The sequence below is a fragment of the Rattus rattus genome, chromosome 3 (genome assembly GCF_011064425.1).
Source record: "Rattus rattus isolate New Zealand chromosome 3, Rrattus_CSIRO_v1, whole genome shotgun sequence".
NCBI lineage: Eukaryota > Metazoa > Chordata > Mammalia > Rodentia > Muridae > Rattus > Rattus rattus.
The window spans coordinates 120,368,076-120,382,679 of record NC_046156.1 but is presented as its reverse complement, the minus strand read 5'-3'; the positions used below and the strand labels follow the sequence as shown (position 1 = coordinate 120,382,679).

General features: G+C 44.4%; 1 protein-coding gene and 1 pseudogene across 1 annotated transcript; both read left to right on the top strand.

Annotated features, from left to right (window-relative positions):
* Positions 1–1,407: 1,407 nt before the first annotated feature.
* Positions 1,408–2,359, top strand: LOC116895534 (annotated as a pseudogene).
* A 2,320-nt stretch (positions 2,360–4,679) lies between these two features.
* On the top strand, positions 4,680–5,483 carry LOC116895533 (late cornified envelope protein 1D-like). The gene has a single exon (XM_032896778.1). It carries the CDS (start codon positions 4,680–4,682, stop codon positions 5,217–5,219), a length of 540 nt encoding a protein of 179 aa, XP_032752669.1. The 3' UTR covers positions 5,220–5,483.
* The last annotated feature ends 9,121 nt before the right edge of the window (positions 5,484–14,604 follow it).

Genomic DNA, 14,604 nt, shown 5'->3' with positions numbered 1-14,604 from the left:
CAGAGTGTTGTGATGGAGAGATGGTTGGTGAGGGTTTGAAGTCCAACTCCATCTTTAACCTTATTTGAGTCAGTAAAAGCCTCTTTCCAGTCTCAGTTTTCTCGTCTAAAACAGATGTATTTGGTCTAAACCAATGATCTCCTGGCCTGATTTGCATTAGAACCACCCAGTGAGCTCTTGGAGAATGCTGTGGCCTCTAGGATTGGGAACTGCCATCTATGAATGACAGTCAGCATCCTTCCCAGATATTCTATCATTCCATGAACTGTACATAGGCTGTTAAAAAAAGCCTTAGTTAGATTTTTTGGAGGTATCTGTGCTCTTTTCCAAGTGGCAAATCCAACCTGATGAAGAAATGAAAAGTGAGCCTCTACTGCTTACAAAGCAACAACTTAGGTCTCTCAGAGATTTCTAAACACAAAGCCTTTACCTGTGAAGTCACGTGGACAGATGCACATCCAAACAATTGTAAGCAGATGGGCATTATTCCTTTTATACTTTATCATAGTCACGTATTAAACATATGATCCCTTTAGCTTTTATTGAGTTTCTTTTTCCAGAAATTTGAGCCATGTTCTGCATCCTCTTGTACTTCTCAGCAAGAGAGGTTGGTTCTTGCTGGGATCTAGCAACTGAAAGAGCATATTACCCCACACCTCCCGTAGTCTTTAAGTCCAACCTGTACCCTGTGTTATGAACTTCATAAGTAAAATGTCAGGTATCATTTTAAAAAAAATACATATCAAGTACTTCTTATATATGCTAAGTACTATTCTAAGAGGTTTATGAATGCTAGTCTCTCTGTCAATGACCCAGGAAAATAAATGCTATTTATTTCTTCATTTTGAAAATGAGGCTAGTGAGTGGGAGGGCTAAAATAATTTCTTCAAGGTAACACTGATGCTAACTGAGGAGCCTCGACTCAAACATGGAACCTGTCTAAGGTCTTAATGCCTCCTGCCATATGGACATGTTGTCTATGAAATGATCTTCTGGCTTTCACCCTTCAAGTGGAGTACAAGGGGACTGTTCCCATTAAAATCTTGATTGAAATTTTAAGGGAGCTAGAAAATTGACTCAGATGTTAAGAGCACTGGCTGCTCCTCCAAAGGTCCTGAGTTTAATTCCAAGCACACGGTGGCTCACAACCATCTGTAATGGGATATAATGCTGTCTTCTGGTGTGCAGTTATACATGCAGGTAGAATGCTATACATAATAAATAAATACATAAATCTGTTTTTTGAAAAAGAAAATTTAACAGGAAAACCCCTTACATAAATAGGCTGATGACAATTACGAAGAGCTGATGCAAAACCCAGATCACTAAAACTGATAGATAAGACTCTTTGCTCCTTCCTGTTCCAGAGAGAGCTGCATCTTCCTGTGCAGTTCCCCCATAGGCAAGATGGTGAAGGTCAGTGTGAACGGATTTGGCTATATTGGGCACCTGGTTACCAGGGCTGCCTTCTCTGCATCGGGGCAAAGTGGAGATTGTTGCCATCAACGACCCCTTAATTGGCCTCAATTTCATGGTTTACATGTTCTAGTATGACTCTACCCATGGCAAAATCAACAGCTCAGTCAAGGCTGAGAATGGGAAGCTTGTCATCAACAGGAAGCTTGTCACCATCTTCCAGGAGTGAGATCCTGCTAACATCAAATGGGGTGACTGACGCTGGTGCTGAGTATGTCGTGGAGTCTACTGGCGTCTTCAACACCAGGGACAAGGTTAGGGCCCACTTGAAAGGTGGGGCCAAAAAGGTCATCATCTCTGCCCCTTTGGCCAGTGCCCCCATGTCTGGGATAGGTGTGAACCACAAGAAATATGACAACTCAACTACCAACTGCTTAGCCCCTTGCCAAGGTCATCCATGACAACTTTGGCATCATGGAAAGGCTCATGACCACAGTTCATGCCATCACTGCCACTCAGAAGATTGTGGATGGCCCCTCTGGAAAGCTGTGGCATGATGGCTGTGGGGCAGCTCAGAACAGTATCCTTGCATCCACTGGTGCTGCCAAGGCTGTGGGCAAGGCTGAATGGGAAGCTCACTGGCATGGGATTCCGTAATCCTACCCCCAATATATCAGTTGTGGATCTGATTTGCCACCTGAATGACATCAGAAAGGTGGTGAAGCAGGCATCTGAAGGCCCACTAAAGGGCATCCTGGGCTATACCAAGGACCAGGTTGTCTCCTGTGACTTCAACAGCAGCTCCCACTCTTCCACCTTTGATGCTGGGGCTGGCATTGCTCTCGATGACAACTTTGTAAAACTCATTTCCTGGTATGACAATGAATACAGCTACAGCAACAGGGTGGTGGACTTCATGGCCTACATGACCTCCAAGGAGTAAGAAACCCTGGACCATGCACCCCAGCCCAGCAAGGAAACTGAGAGCAAGAGAGAGGCCCTCAGTTGCTGAGGAGTCCCCGTCTCAACTCAGTCACCAACACTGAGCATCTCCATCACAATTTCCACCCCAGACCTCCATAATAACAGGAAGGGTCTAGGGAGCCCTCCCTACTCTCTTGAATACCATCAGTAACGTTTGCTGCACCTGCAAAAAACAACTGATACGTAGTAAAAATTAAAGGGAGGAAAATAGTGAAATACTTGAGGATGGGGTTACAAGTGACATTATTTTCATGAGAATGGTGTCTGTATACCCTCATTCACCAATCACACGTAAATACTCTTAATCGTTTGTTATCAGAGAATACATGTGACATCAGCTGTTGTGTTATGTGCTAGGCATTATCCTAGAGGTGTAATGACGATTAGCTCAATCTGCAAATGGCCTTTTGAGGTAAACATTCTTTCCTCGTCTCACATAGTTTTAGGATACACATATAGAAGAGATGGGATCTATAGTGATTTGATTACTCCTGAAATTCCATAGCTTTCCCTAAGTTTTTATATTTTTAAGCTGATACTTAAAAACACAAAGATTATGTGTATTGATGGGTGTCATTTGGCACATCAGACGTCCATGCAGATTCTTTTTAAACTGGCATTTTATATTCACAGGTCTAGCTCTGCTCTGAGATCTTTATCCATAGTGCCTTACTTACTGATCTGGGGACTGTTATTAGCCTGATTTTACAGAGACAATTAAGCAAGTTGCTTGAGAATGTATGGGTGGAGGGAACAAAGCTGAAAACTGTCCCTGGAATGTGGGTTATGACTGTGCATGGAGCTTCCCACTACAGTCCATCCACCCAGGAATGGCCCCCAGACACTGCTGCCCTCCCCATCTCCAGTTCTTTCCTTATACCTTTCATTATGAACTGTCTACTTATCGACCATTCTCCAAGCTCAATCAATGTTGGCGACTTCCCAGGGTATTTAATCTATACATGGAACATTCTTTGTAGGGAAAATATGCTTTGTATTCCATCATAGGTGCTCAAAATATTTGCTCCTTGCACAGTCCCCCAGCCCTCTTTCCCCAGCAGTGGAAGAAACATCATTACCTCAGGTCATCTATGAAAAAAGGATCTCTCAGCTTTTTCCTTTGGGATGATTACAGCTGAAGCTCCACTTCTGGCAACTTCAGCTAAATTTTCTTCTCTCATTTCACCCTCTGTATACACATGGTCCTTCTATGTTTGGCCAGCCAGAGGTCTATTCTTTAGGACCATATGTAGAAACAGGGCCTTCAATGATTTTTGCCCACTTGAAGGAATCTATTAGTGCCAAATGCTCATGGGCTGAATCCCAACCACCTCGATCATCTTCATTAGACCTGCATGAAATAACATCAGTAGAATATCTAGCAGTCTTGGTCAAGGTTATGGCACCACCTAAGAATGAAAAGAGCCAGTTTAGCTCAAAGCCAGGGGTTTTATTTTGGCTTCTTGTCCATATTGTAAAAGGGCCATTTAATATCCTCTGTTTTCTATTCTGAAGAACAAACAGATGTTATCTTTATCCTGTTAGCTCTAGAGCTGAACTGGCTCAGCTCAGGAAATAGGGAGCATAGCAGAGCTGTTTGTGAGATTGACAGACAAGAGCTATATGTAGTGTGCAATGTTCCACCACCATCCTGCAGGTTTGCAATTCTCAGAGGCCTTTTTTGTGCATTAATACCTCAGATGCTTTTAGAGGGAGGAATTAGATCTTTGGGATGTAAAGGGAGGGAGTCATACATATCCCTCATGAAAGATGTTATCAGTATCCCACACATGGGGAATCTCAGGTCAGAGCAGAACCGTATAAAAGGCAGACGATTCTCATAGCACCTCACTCCATTACTAGCTGAGTGATCTACTCCTGTGCCTGAGGCAGGTAGAACATCTCCCAGACCAGAGAGACTCTATAGCTGGTTTTCTGGATAGAAGAGGCTGAGGATGGAACTGAGGATAATTTTGAAGATGAACAAGGGGGAAAGAGGGTTAGGAGGGAAGGGTCTTTTTGGAAGGGAAAGGTAATGGATGATTGTACTAGTATCTTTTTGACCTTACAGTAATTTATTTGAAAGGAAGAAGTGCCTATACTGGGATTATTTGTATTTTTTATTCTTGAAATGAATTTAGGAGATTGGGTTTCCAAACTTCTAATTATTGTAGAGATAACATATTGTAAATTCATAGTTCAGTCTTCAAAGCAACATTTGAGCTTATTGAACTTATATTTTTTTGTGTTATTTTCATTTTTATCCAGTTCCTTTTGAGATGTCGTGCCAGCAGAGCCAGCAACAGTGCCAGCCCCCTCCCAAATGCAAGACCCCAAAGTGCCCTCCTTCTTCTTCTTGCTGTAGCCTGGGTTCTGGGGGCTGCTGTGGCTCCAGCTCTGGGGGCTGCTGCAGCTCTGGGGGTGGCGGCTGCTGCCTGAGCCACCACAAGCCCCGATTCTCTCTCCGTCGCCGACGTCACAGCTCTGGATGCTGTAGCAGTGGTGGCAGCAGCTGCTGTGGCAGCAGCGGTGGCAGCAGCGGTGGCAGCAGTTGCTGTGGCAACAGCGGTGGCAGCAGCGGTGGCAGCAGTTGCTGTGGCAGCAGCGGTGGCAGCAGCGGTGGCAGCAGTTGCTGTGGCAGCAGCGGTGGCAGCAGTTGCTGTGGCAGCAGCGGTGGCAGCAGCGGTGGCAGCAGTTGCTGTGGTAGCAGTGGTGGTAGCAGTGGTGGCAGCAGTAGTGGCTGCTGTGGCAGCAGCAGTGGCAGCAGCAGCCATCAGCAGTCTGGAGGCTCTAGCTGCTGCTCTGGAGGTTGCTGCTGACCTGGAGACGAAGAACATGGAAAGTAGCATTGGCTGAAGACCTGCCAGCAGAGGGTCCCCCTCTTCTCTGGGTTTCCTGCAGAAATATTTCTAGAACTCTATGTATGCCCTTCTTCATCTCGCTAAAGCTCATCTACCGTGAGGTACTGAGATCTCAGCTCTGAGATTCATTGGCTTTGTTTTTTTCTGACACAACTTACTGTATGAAAAGAGCTTCAGCTTTGAAGCTTGTTTCTGGGCAATAATAAAGCTTTTGATTCCTGACATCATGGCCTCCCAATGTGGCTTTGTTTACCTCTTCCAACTCCATCCCTCCACACCAAGCCATAGTCCCTATCTTTATGTAAAGTGCATATTTTGGCACCAAATCCACTTAAAACTTAGTACTCTGAATTTGGAACTTCAAGGTTGAAGAAAAGAATCAGGTCTGAGACCTGTGTCCCTTATAACAACTTGCACTGGGGGACCAAGGATAAGTTGAGCCGAGACAAGTTTATCTCTTAATCACAGAGAAGATCACCTGGAGTGCACATTGTGGGTTCTAGTGAATAGACACCCTGCTGTCTGATGATTGTCCGCTGGCCAGCCAGGAGAGCTGAGTGTGGGGCATTTCTAGAGAGGTAAGCTGAGGAGACAGGTGTGAAGTATTAGAATCCATTTTTCTTGGAACCCAGAATTTTAGGTTTGGATTTGAATAGAGGATAAAGACACACTCTCAGCCAACAATTACCCCCATCTGATGGTAGTGGTAGTAGCTTGCGCGTGCGCTCCTCTCTCTCTCTCTCTCTCTCTCTCTCTCTCTCTCTCTCTCTCTCTCTCTCTGTGTGTGTGTGTGTGTGTGTGCATGTGTATGTGTAATAGAATCAAGGGAACTTAAGTCACTGAGTTTGGGTGTTTGTGTTGGGGATTGGGATGGACTAAAACTATTTATGATCGAAGAGATAAGAAGAGTCAGCTTTTTTATGCAAAATAAGCAGCTAGCTCCTCAGTTGATAAGAGTTAACAGTGATGCATAAAGTTGGTGTAAGAGGTCCACACAGTGAGTATCTACTTGACCTCGTCATACTGCTTCCTATCTCTGGTTTTCTTTACCTTTTGCATAATGTTCTAGAGGAGAACCCGCATCGACCTTATTACTTCATCACTTCCTTCTCTTTTCTGACTTTGATCTTTCTTCTTGGAAAATCTGAGCTCTTCTTGCCAGGTGCTTTGCTACAGTAGGCAACCTGTAAATCAGGATCTAAAGCCATGGCAAATGAAATGGGTATCTTCTATGACTTGTACTTCCTTGTCTGTTTCCTCATGCCACACCCAGCAATGCACCCCAAAACCTATCTCACTCTTAATCCCTGAATTCGTAGTCTTAGATTCTCTTATGTCTCATACTCATGCTTGGTATGACCAAGTAGTTCTGATGATTGAAAGGCAGTTCAGAGGCAGTTGACCTCCAAAGTTTCCTCCAGTTTTATAAATCAGCTAGTTAAAACGCAACAGTTATTGTGGGAACTTTCGAGGCATTTTCCCTTTTATTTTCCCCTCTTCTTTGCTCTTTTATTTTATCCTTTTCATTTTGTGCTGTTTTGTCTTTTTCCTATTTGTCAGTAGTCCTAGGGCCAATCTATCCTTAAGGAAGGTGGTATCAGAAACAGGAGCTCCGAGGCTAGCCAGCTTCCTATTTTCCAATAGGCACGGACACCTCATCCATTTTTGTCTGAGATCCATTAGGGTTACATTATGGAAATATGATAAAGTTACTTCTTTTGGTGTTTTTGGTGTTATTGGTCTCTTAACCTTGTCTGCATTATTCCTCCTGTCAATGGTGATAGGAAGAAACCACTGTTGGGATTCTCATCCCAACCATTGTCTTCAGTCAATGTTCTCTACAAGCATCTGGACAAAACCCAGAGGGTTCATCACATAGCCTGCAGCCTGCTATGCAAAGACAAGAATCAAGGGCTTTGGAGATGCAAATAAGACAATAAATGATAAGGAGATAGCTGTACATGAATACGTGTGTGAGAAAGTGGAACAGTACAGGTGTTCTCCCTTTGCCCCCAGCTGTTTGTGCCTGTGTATTTGTGTGTACAGTGTTTAAGAGAGAACCTCAGACCTCTCCCCATTTGACCTTCCAGACCTTTTCTGAGCTCACATACAGCCCTCCCAGCTATGAACAGTGTCGGGTTTGAAAAGTAAACACACCACAGCAATCCTGGCACCTCTGTGAAGTGACTTGGTTGTCCACGTGCACCACCTACAGTGCTATCTGAGTGATGAATGCCTCTGGGATGCAAGTGTCAGCTGAGCATGTCTGTTGAGAAATGGGCTCCTCCCAAGTACCTGGACTTGTTGGAATCTTATAAAAGCTTCTCTGGCCATACACTGTTCAGTCTTCTGCCTAGCAGGTGTCAAGTTCCAGTTGGAGAACTGAGTGGATCTTCCTGTGGAGCCAAAGCCTAGTAAGTATCTAAGCAGGGTCTCAGGGAGGAGGCTGGGAAGAATGGAGGACAGAAAGGAGGAGGTAGGAAGCCGCCAGAATGTAGCTGTTGGAAAGATGGGATTGGAACCTGGTTTCTAGTGAAAAAGCCTTTTGTGTTCCCTATGAAGATGCAAAGGCCTGGCATGGCCCTGACCTTTGAAAGGTTTTCTAGTCTGAGAAGAGCTTGAGTAACCCAGGTCTTAGGTACCTTGGTTAAGTTATTCCCGTTCTCTGCTATGACAAGCCTTTTCCTTATAATGTGGAGGACAGGCAAGAAAGAGTGTGCAGAATATGCTTTTGTGTTTTTGGATTCTCTGTACCCAAGACAGAGGGACAAAAGTAGTCTTTGTGTTTTCTGACCGAGGTGATGCTTATACAATATTAACTGAGATTACCACTTGTAAGGCTGTGTGGTCAAAATACAGTTGGGAAAGGGCTGAAGCCAAGAGATTTTTAATTGAGTCATGCAGATAAATCGTAGTCGTATGCTCTTTACTTTCCACCATAGAGACCTTGGATGGTCCTTATGTCAGTCAGGGAAACTGCATCGATCCTTTTTATATTCTGTTTCCTGCTTTGTGCCTCTGCCACTGGAAGCACCTGTTTGAGTTTGTTTCTTTTCCCCTCTCCCTCCCTGTTTTTTCTTTTTTCTCATAGCCCTCTTTCCCCAAGTCAGACAGACTTTTCTGTAAGCCAAACGCCCAAAGCTCTGTGTTCCACGACAGGAAAGAAAAGGCGGGATTTTTAAAAAAGGTTGTCTTTCTTTCAGATTCGTCTTGACAAACGCCGAGATGTCTCAGCAGGGCGCCAAAGGCTTTTCCAAAGGATCTTCCCAGAGCTCCGCCCCTTGCTCCGCCCCGACTCCGGGCCCTACGTCCTCCTCCTCTTGCTGTGATGGCGGCTGCTGCAGAGGCTGCGGGGGCGGTTGCGGTTGCGGTGGTGACTCTGGCTGCTGTGGCTCCAGTTCCACCGGCTGCTGTTGCTTTCCCAGGAGACGCCGCCGTCAGCGCACTGGCGGCTGCTGCTGCTGCGGAGGAAGCCAAAGGTCTCAACGCTCCTGCAACAATCAGAGCTCAGGCTGCTGCTCCGGTGGCTGCTGAGAGCCCACCGAGCTGCTCGCGAACAGCTCTGCTGCTCTCACCCAGTCCTCCATAGTAGAAACAGGCAGGACCGGAGTAGGAGTTTGGTTCTCCCTTAAGCTAACTGCACTTTGATGTTCAGAAACCTCACTCTGTTCTTAGACCTGTCCTCTAATGTTGATTTTCCTCCCAGGGAATACAAAAGTCAGGGGTGGGACCTTAGACCATGCTATGGGCAGGAGGTGTGCACAGTAGTGTTCAAAACAGGCTACTGATTTGATTGTTGCCTGGAGACATCATAATAAAGCTTCTACCTCCTATGAACGCTTCTTTCCCTATTTATTCCTTCATCCGTGCCTTCATTTTTCTTATTTTATTGCCCTTTATACTACCTCTCAAAGACTCACGCCTGAAGGAGAACACTTCAACTCTCTGTGAGTTCTAAGGATTTGGGGTTGGCAGTCCCATCTACTTTGTGTTTTGACTATCTGAGGTGGTTGCTGCCGCATCCATTTTACAGAGGGAAACTGATGTTAAGTCACTTTGATATGCCTGCAAGATCCAGGAGATCATTTTGCTAATTGCTCTGCTTAGCTTGGTCTGCTCTAGGTGGTCAGGAAACAGGAGTTCCTCCCAGAGCAAGCCCCGCCCCCGCCCTAGGCAGCCGAGGGAGTCTGGTTTGAAATGGCAAGTTCAGGGATTTGAATTCAGTTTGCTGAACATTCTTTTTTTTGTTCATCTTTTCCCTTCCTCCCTTCTTCTCTACTCCTTCCCCCTTTTCCTATCCTTTCCTCATTTTTTTTTCCTGTTGGAAGACCATTGACTTTTGCTTGCTGGATGAGAACATTTTCTATGCTTACCAGGAGACTGAAACTCACCCTCTTTTAGGTTTGATCTATTCATGCAGCTGAGGTCTGATCAGGAACCACAGGTTTCCCCTGACTGTGACAGTTGGAGCCTTTGTAAGCATAGAGTTTATGTTCAGGTTAGGTTTAGGTTCAGAAGAGATTGTATAATAGTGGTAAAACATAATAGCACAAAATAGCTAACATTTGTTGAATATTAATTTTGTTCCAGACACAAGGTATAGCATAGAATGTATGCATATATATTCATTTAATTTTAATAATCTCAGAAATAGGTTTTAATTGCCCTACTTTTTAAAGTGTGAGTTGATTGGGATTCAGAGACTCTGGGTAATCTGTGCCAAGTTTCACAGTCAGTGAGTATCCTAGGCCTCTGATGGGGAATGGCAGGGGTTAAGACTTAAACTGAGATCTGCAGGCATCGAAGTCTGTGGAATCCACTCAGTGCCATTAAATCTACTCTACTGCAATCCTGGAAACCACCACTGCCTGAAAGAAGGGACACTTGGGCTTCTACGGACACACCCAAGCTCTTAGAAAATTGCAGCTTGATTGCTGAGCTCTGTGTGGCACCTGCCCAGCAGCCATCTGCTAAAGTATTTGCTCAGAGGCAGAGTTAGAAATGCACCACTGATGTATCCATGCTGTTTAAAGTTGAGACTAGATGACGTCCTATGATGGGGGTGACTGGAAGGACAGTCCTCTTCTGCCTCCCACTTCAGGTTCTGAGATTCTGTGATTCCATCTTTGATTGCACTGTTTACAAATAGATGATCTCACTGAGGACCTGCCTCCTCCACACCAGTCAGTGATGTGTAGTGAAGCAACAGGCCTCATGACTTGTTGGACAGCAAGGAAGGAAGGGTGGGCTTGCCTGACTCACAACATACTAGAATGCCCTTGTGAGGAGCAGGGAATACAAGGACTGAGTTTTGGGAAGGAGAGATGGTGACTCATTGCAAGATATATGAGTCTATAGGAATACACGTCTTTGGCCATGGATACATTTATGTCTATCAATTGGCCAGCTGTGAGGATGGCAGCCCCACTGGTTCCCTCTTATCTGTGTATGGGAGATATACACATGGTTGTGGGTTCTTCCTCTCCAGGCAGCCCAAGGCTTCAGGTATTTAAGATATCCTTCTGGTCATATTGGCAGTTGGACTTTGTCTTCACTAGAAAAGAAATCTGGGATTCCAGCTGCTTGACATGCAGGCTTGCTACTAAGATCAGTTGTACACTGTGAACCTGGCATTCTTTCATTTACTGCTTAAAACACTGGCACGAGCAAAGTGTTCTCACTGTTTCTTGCTAAGGAAACAGAAACATAGAGCTATCTTAAGATGACACAACTTCTAATCAGAGGACAAAGTTTTGAACAGGGTGTTTCTGACTCCAAAATCAACATTATGGACATCCTTTTTGTACTATGCACTTCTAAGGAGGAAAATTTCTGACTGAAGCAGGAGACAGAATCAAAGGTATTTCTGGTATTTCAAATAGATCTCTGAGAACATGTCCTCAGAGGAGAGAAGAGAGGCCAGGCTACAGGTGACTTCAAATGCCAATTATAGGAATTTAACAGGGTTGTATTTGTGGCATAGAAAAATGACTCTTAAGAATTTGGAAAGACAAAAATTGACCTACAGAATGTCTACAGCAAAGATTAGGATACTCTGGAAACCTAGAAAGACTATCAATGGGCACCTACAGTGATCCAGGCTTGAGATAAGGATCCGAATTTGGCATTGGGCAAGAAACGGAAATGACAGGTGGGAAAAGCATTTACCTAGAGAAAAGAATAGAGAGAACTGGGTGTAGCATTGGGGTATATGAAGACAAACCAGTTAAAGTGTCATTGGGGCTCTGTGCCTAGTCACCAGGAAATGACAGTAACATTGACAGAGAAGTGGAGAATGAAAGAAGAGGTGGGGAAAGAGGAGGGAATCCCTCCCACGGCTGGATTTGAGGAGTTGCCAGGGCATGAGCAAATCAGTGCTGTGTAGCCAAAAACGTAATTAACCTTTGAAAACTGATTTGACAACATCTAGGTAAAGAGGAATACACTTTGTGGAGGTGGGAACCCAATATTTTGACAATGGTTGTAGCTTCACTTCTGCAATGAAAGTTAAGAAGGAGGAGGAAGAGGAGGAGGAGGAGGAAGAGGAGGAGGAGGAAGAGGAGGAGGAGGAAGAGGAGGAGGAGGAAGAGGAGGAGGAGGAGGAAGAGGAGGAGGAGGAGGAGAAAACTCAGACCTGGTCTGTCTTACTCATCATAGAAAGCTTATGTAAAACTAGAAAAGTAGACACTGAGCACTGGAGATACCTGGTTGATATGCATTGCCTAGTTAACCTTGCCACCACTAGACACCCAAGGTGAGTTGAGGGGAAAGAGCAGGAAGAAGCTGAATTCCAAAAGGAGGTCAAATATGAAGGCAGAAAACTCACTCAGGTTTTACCTGCTTTCAAGTCTTGGGTTCTAGAAATTCAGGCTGAAGAGAAGAAGAACAGAGCAAGGTTGCAGAAGGTAAAGGTTGTCACCTAGTAAGGTCAGTCACATGGGGGCTCCGTTCCCATTCCTTAGTCAACCTTGCCACCATTAGACACAGCAAGAAATTCCATCTGGAGGGACATCAGTCCCTTCCTCCTTAATTTGGTGGAACTTGTTAAACAGGCAAATTGGTATCACAGTGAGTAAGGAGAAAACTCCTCTCTGCCGTGGATGACGCTGCAGCAGATTCGAATGATTTGTCTCTGATAAATTTGAACTATGTCAGTTTGCCTCAGGATAAATGACAGCCCTAGAAAGGCAAGTATCACCTCCTCTCTTATAAATACTGACAGGATAAGGATAAAGTTTTCTAATCTATCTTATTCTGTGATGCATCTTGTTAAGAATGTTGTTAGGATTAGGGAGATGGTTCAGTGGGAAAGAGGAACAGTGTTCAAATCCCCAGCACCTGTGTAAAAGAAAACAAAAGCAAAATCTGGGCATTCCTGTGCATGCCTGTAACCCAAGCACTGGGGAACAGAGATGGGCAGATCCTGGGAGAGCATGCCAGCCGGCTGGCTTAGGTGAAATGGTAAGCGTCCAGTTCTCAAGGCAGTAGAAGGAAAGCAATAGCAGAGTGGACAGCTTGCTGACCTCTACATTCATGCACAGATACATACATCTGCACACTTGTGTGTATGCCACCTACACACCACAGCACACACACACACACTACAGACAGTGTGTGTCTGTTAGTTTTATTGTCAATGATGTGTTTCCAATAAAGCTGTGTTGGATCTTCTTATTTGTGAACTGAATTTGCAGTGTTCAAAGACCATGTTTTTTTGCTTCCAGCCCCCAAACCATATTTTTCTGCCAGTTTGAAGTGTAATTATGTGTTCCTGAAAACTAGAGAGACTTAACCCTCTCCTTCTGTTTCATGTCCTTACACGATTTTCTGTTCATTCATCACTATAATCTTTCACTCATTAAAAACAGATGAATTGGTCACCATACCCTTGGCACTTTATGATGTGAAAAAGAAGTGTTAATGAGAGTTAAATACAAGGTAGTGTGATAAGTGATTGAAGCCATCACAGGAAATCAGCACCACACAAGTATCAGTTCAAACTGGTCTCGACAAAAAGCACTTTTCGGACTTAATGTGGAAGACAGTGTCTTCTCCTATTTCCCAATGGTCATTCACAGTTCTTTAGACACCCCTTACTGTACTTGCCTCCACCAAGTAATTCTTGTCCCAACAACCATTGTGCAATATCATATAGATCCAGTCACCAAATCATCTCTCAAGCTCTACATACCACGATGATCCTTCCTCATTCCCAAGGGTCTTCAGCCTCAGTCAGGCACTGCCCAGTTCTGATCAAAGCTTACCCTTCCATCCTGAACTCTGCTCTTCTATCAGTGTTCCAGTTTGTCAGTCCATCCCCATCCTTCTCTGTCTCTCTTTTAAGTCTGAACATTATACCTAAGGCTCTGACTTTTTTCTTTCTATGGGAAATCTCACTCATTCATTTATTAATGCATGCCCCATGACATCAGTGTTTTTCTCAGTCACCTTCTATCTTACTTTTTGAGACTGGCCCTCTGACTGAGCCTAGAACTCACCAATTTGGGTAGACTGATTGTCCAGTAATCTCCAGGAATTCACATGTCTCTGCCTGCCCCAGTGTTGGGGTGTTGGGGTTTTGGGGGTAAGACTTGTGCTGCACCTGGCTGGGGATCTGAACTCACAATCTCCTGGTTGTGAAGCAAGCACTTACCATCCCAGCCCCTGCTGTGGAATCTGTGAATGTTCCCTCCTGTTTGTTTTGTGTTTACACAGGGTGCCTTTTCTTCTCCAGTAGTTGTCCTTTCTGCTGTTTCTTCCCTATTTTATATCACTCTCCTCGTCACCAATAACACAATGAGGAAAAAAATTGTAAGTCAATGATCTAGGTAAGTCACCTCCCATGTGACACAAGGGAGCTAGCTAGTGTTGGATATATATATATATATATATATATATATATATATATATATAATCTACAGAGAGGTTGGAGTTCTGTAGAGTATTTTATTACAAGTCTTTTATGTTTTATGCATAAGGTAAAAGAGAAGTGATGTATATCATGCAAGAGACACTTCTCTCTGGAGCAGTACAGCTGTGAAAGCATGTTAACTGTGAATGCCCTCTTCTTGTCTTTCATTTTGTTGTTGTCTGTCATCAAAGCTTTGTCCTGACCGCCCCTCCCTGCAGTCACCTTCACTCTGCTTCTTTTGACTGTCAGCACGTGTTACTCCATCATCTACATTTTGGCTTTTCCTCTCCCTGTGTCTTGGTTTCTTTTCTATGGCTTCGATAAAACATAATAAGCAAGGAAAATTATAAAAGAAAGCATTTAATTTGGGGACTCATGGATTCAGAGGTAGAGTTCATGACCATCAGTGATGGTGAGGGACATTGCAGCCCG

What these genes read in the sequence shown, in the direction of transcription:
- LOC116895533 (XM_032896778.1), top strand. Translation starts at nt 4,680, where the DNA reads ATGTCGTGCCAGCAGAGCCAGCAACAGTGCCAGCCCCCTCCCAAATGC.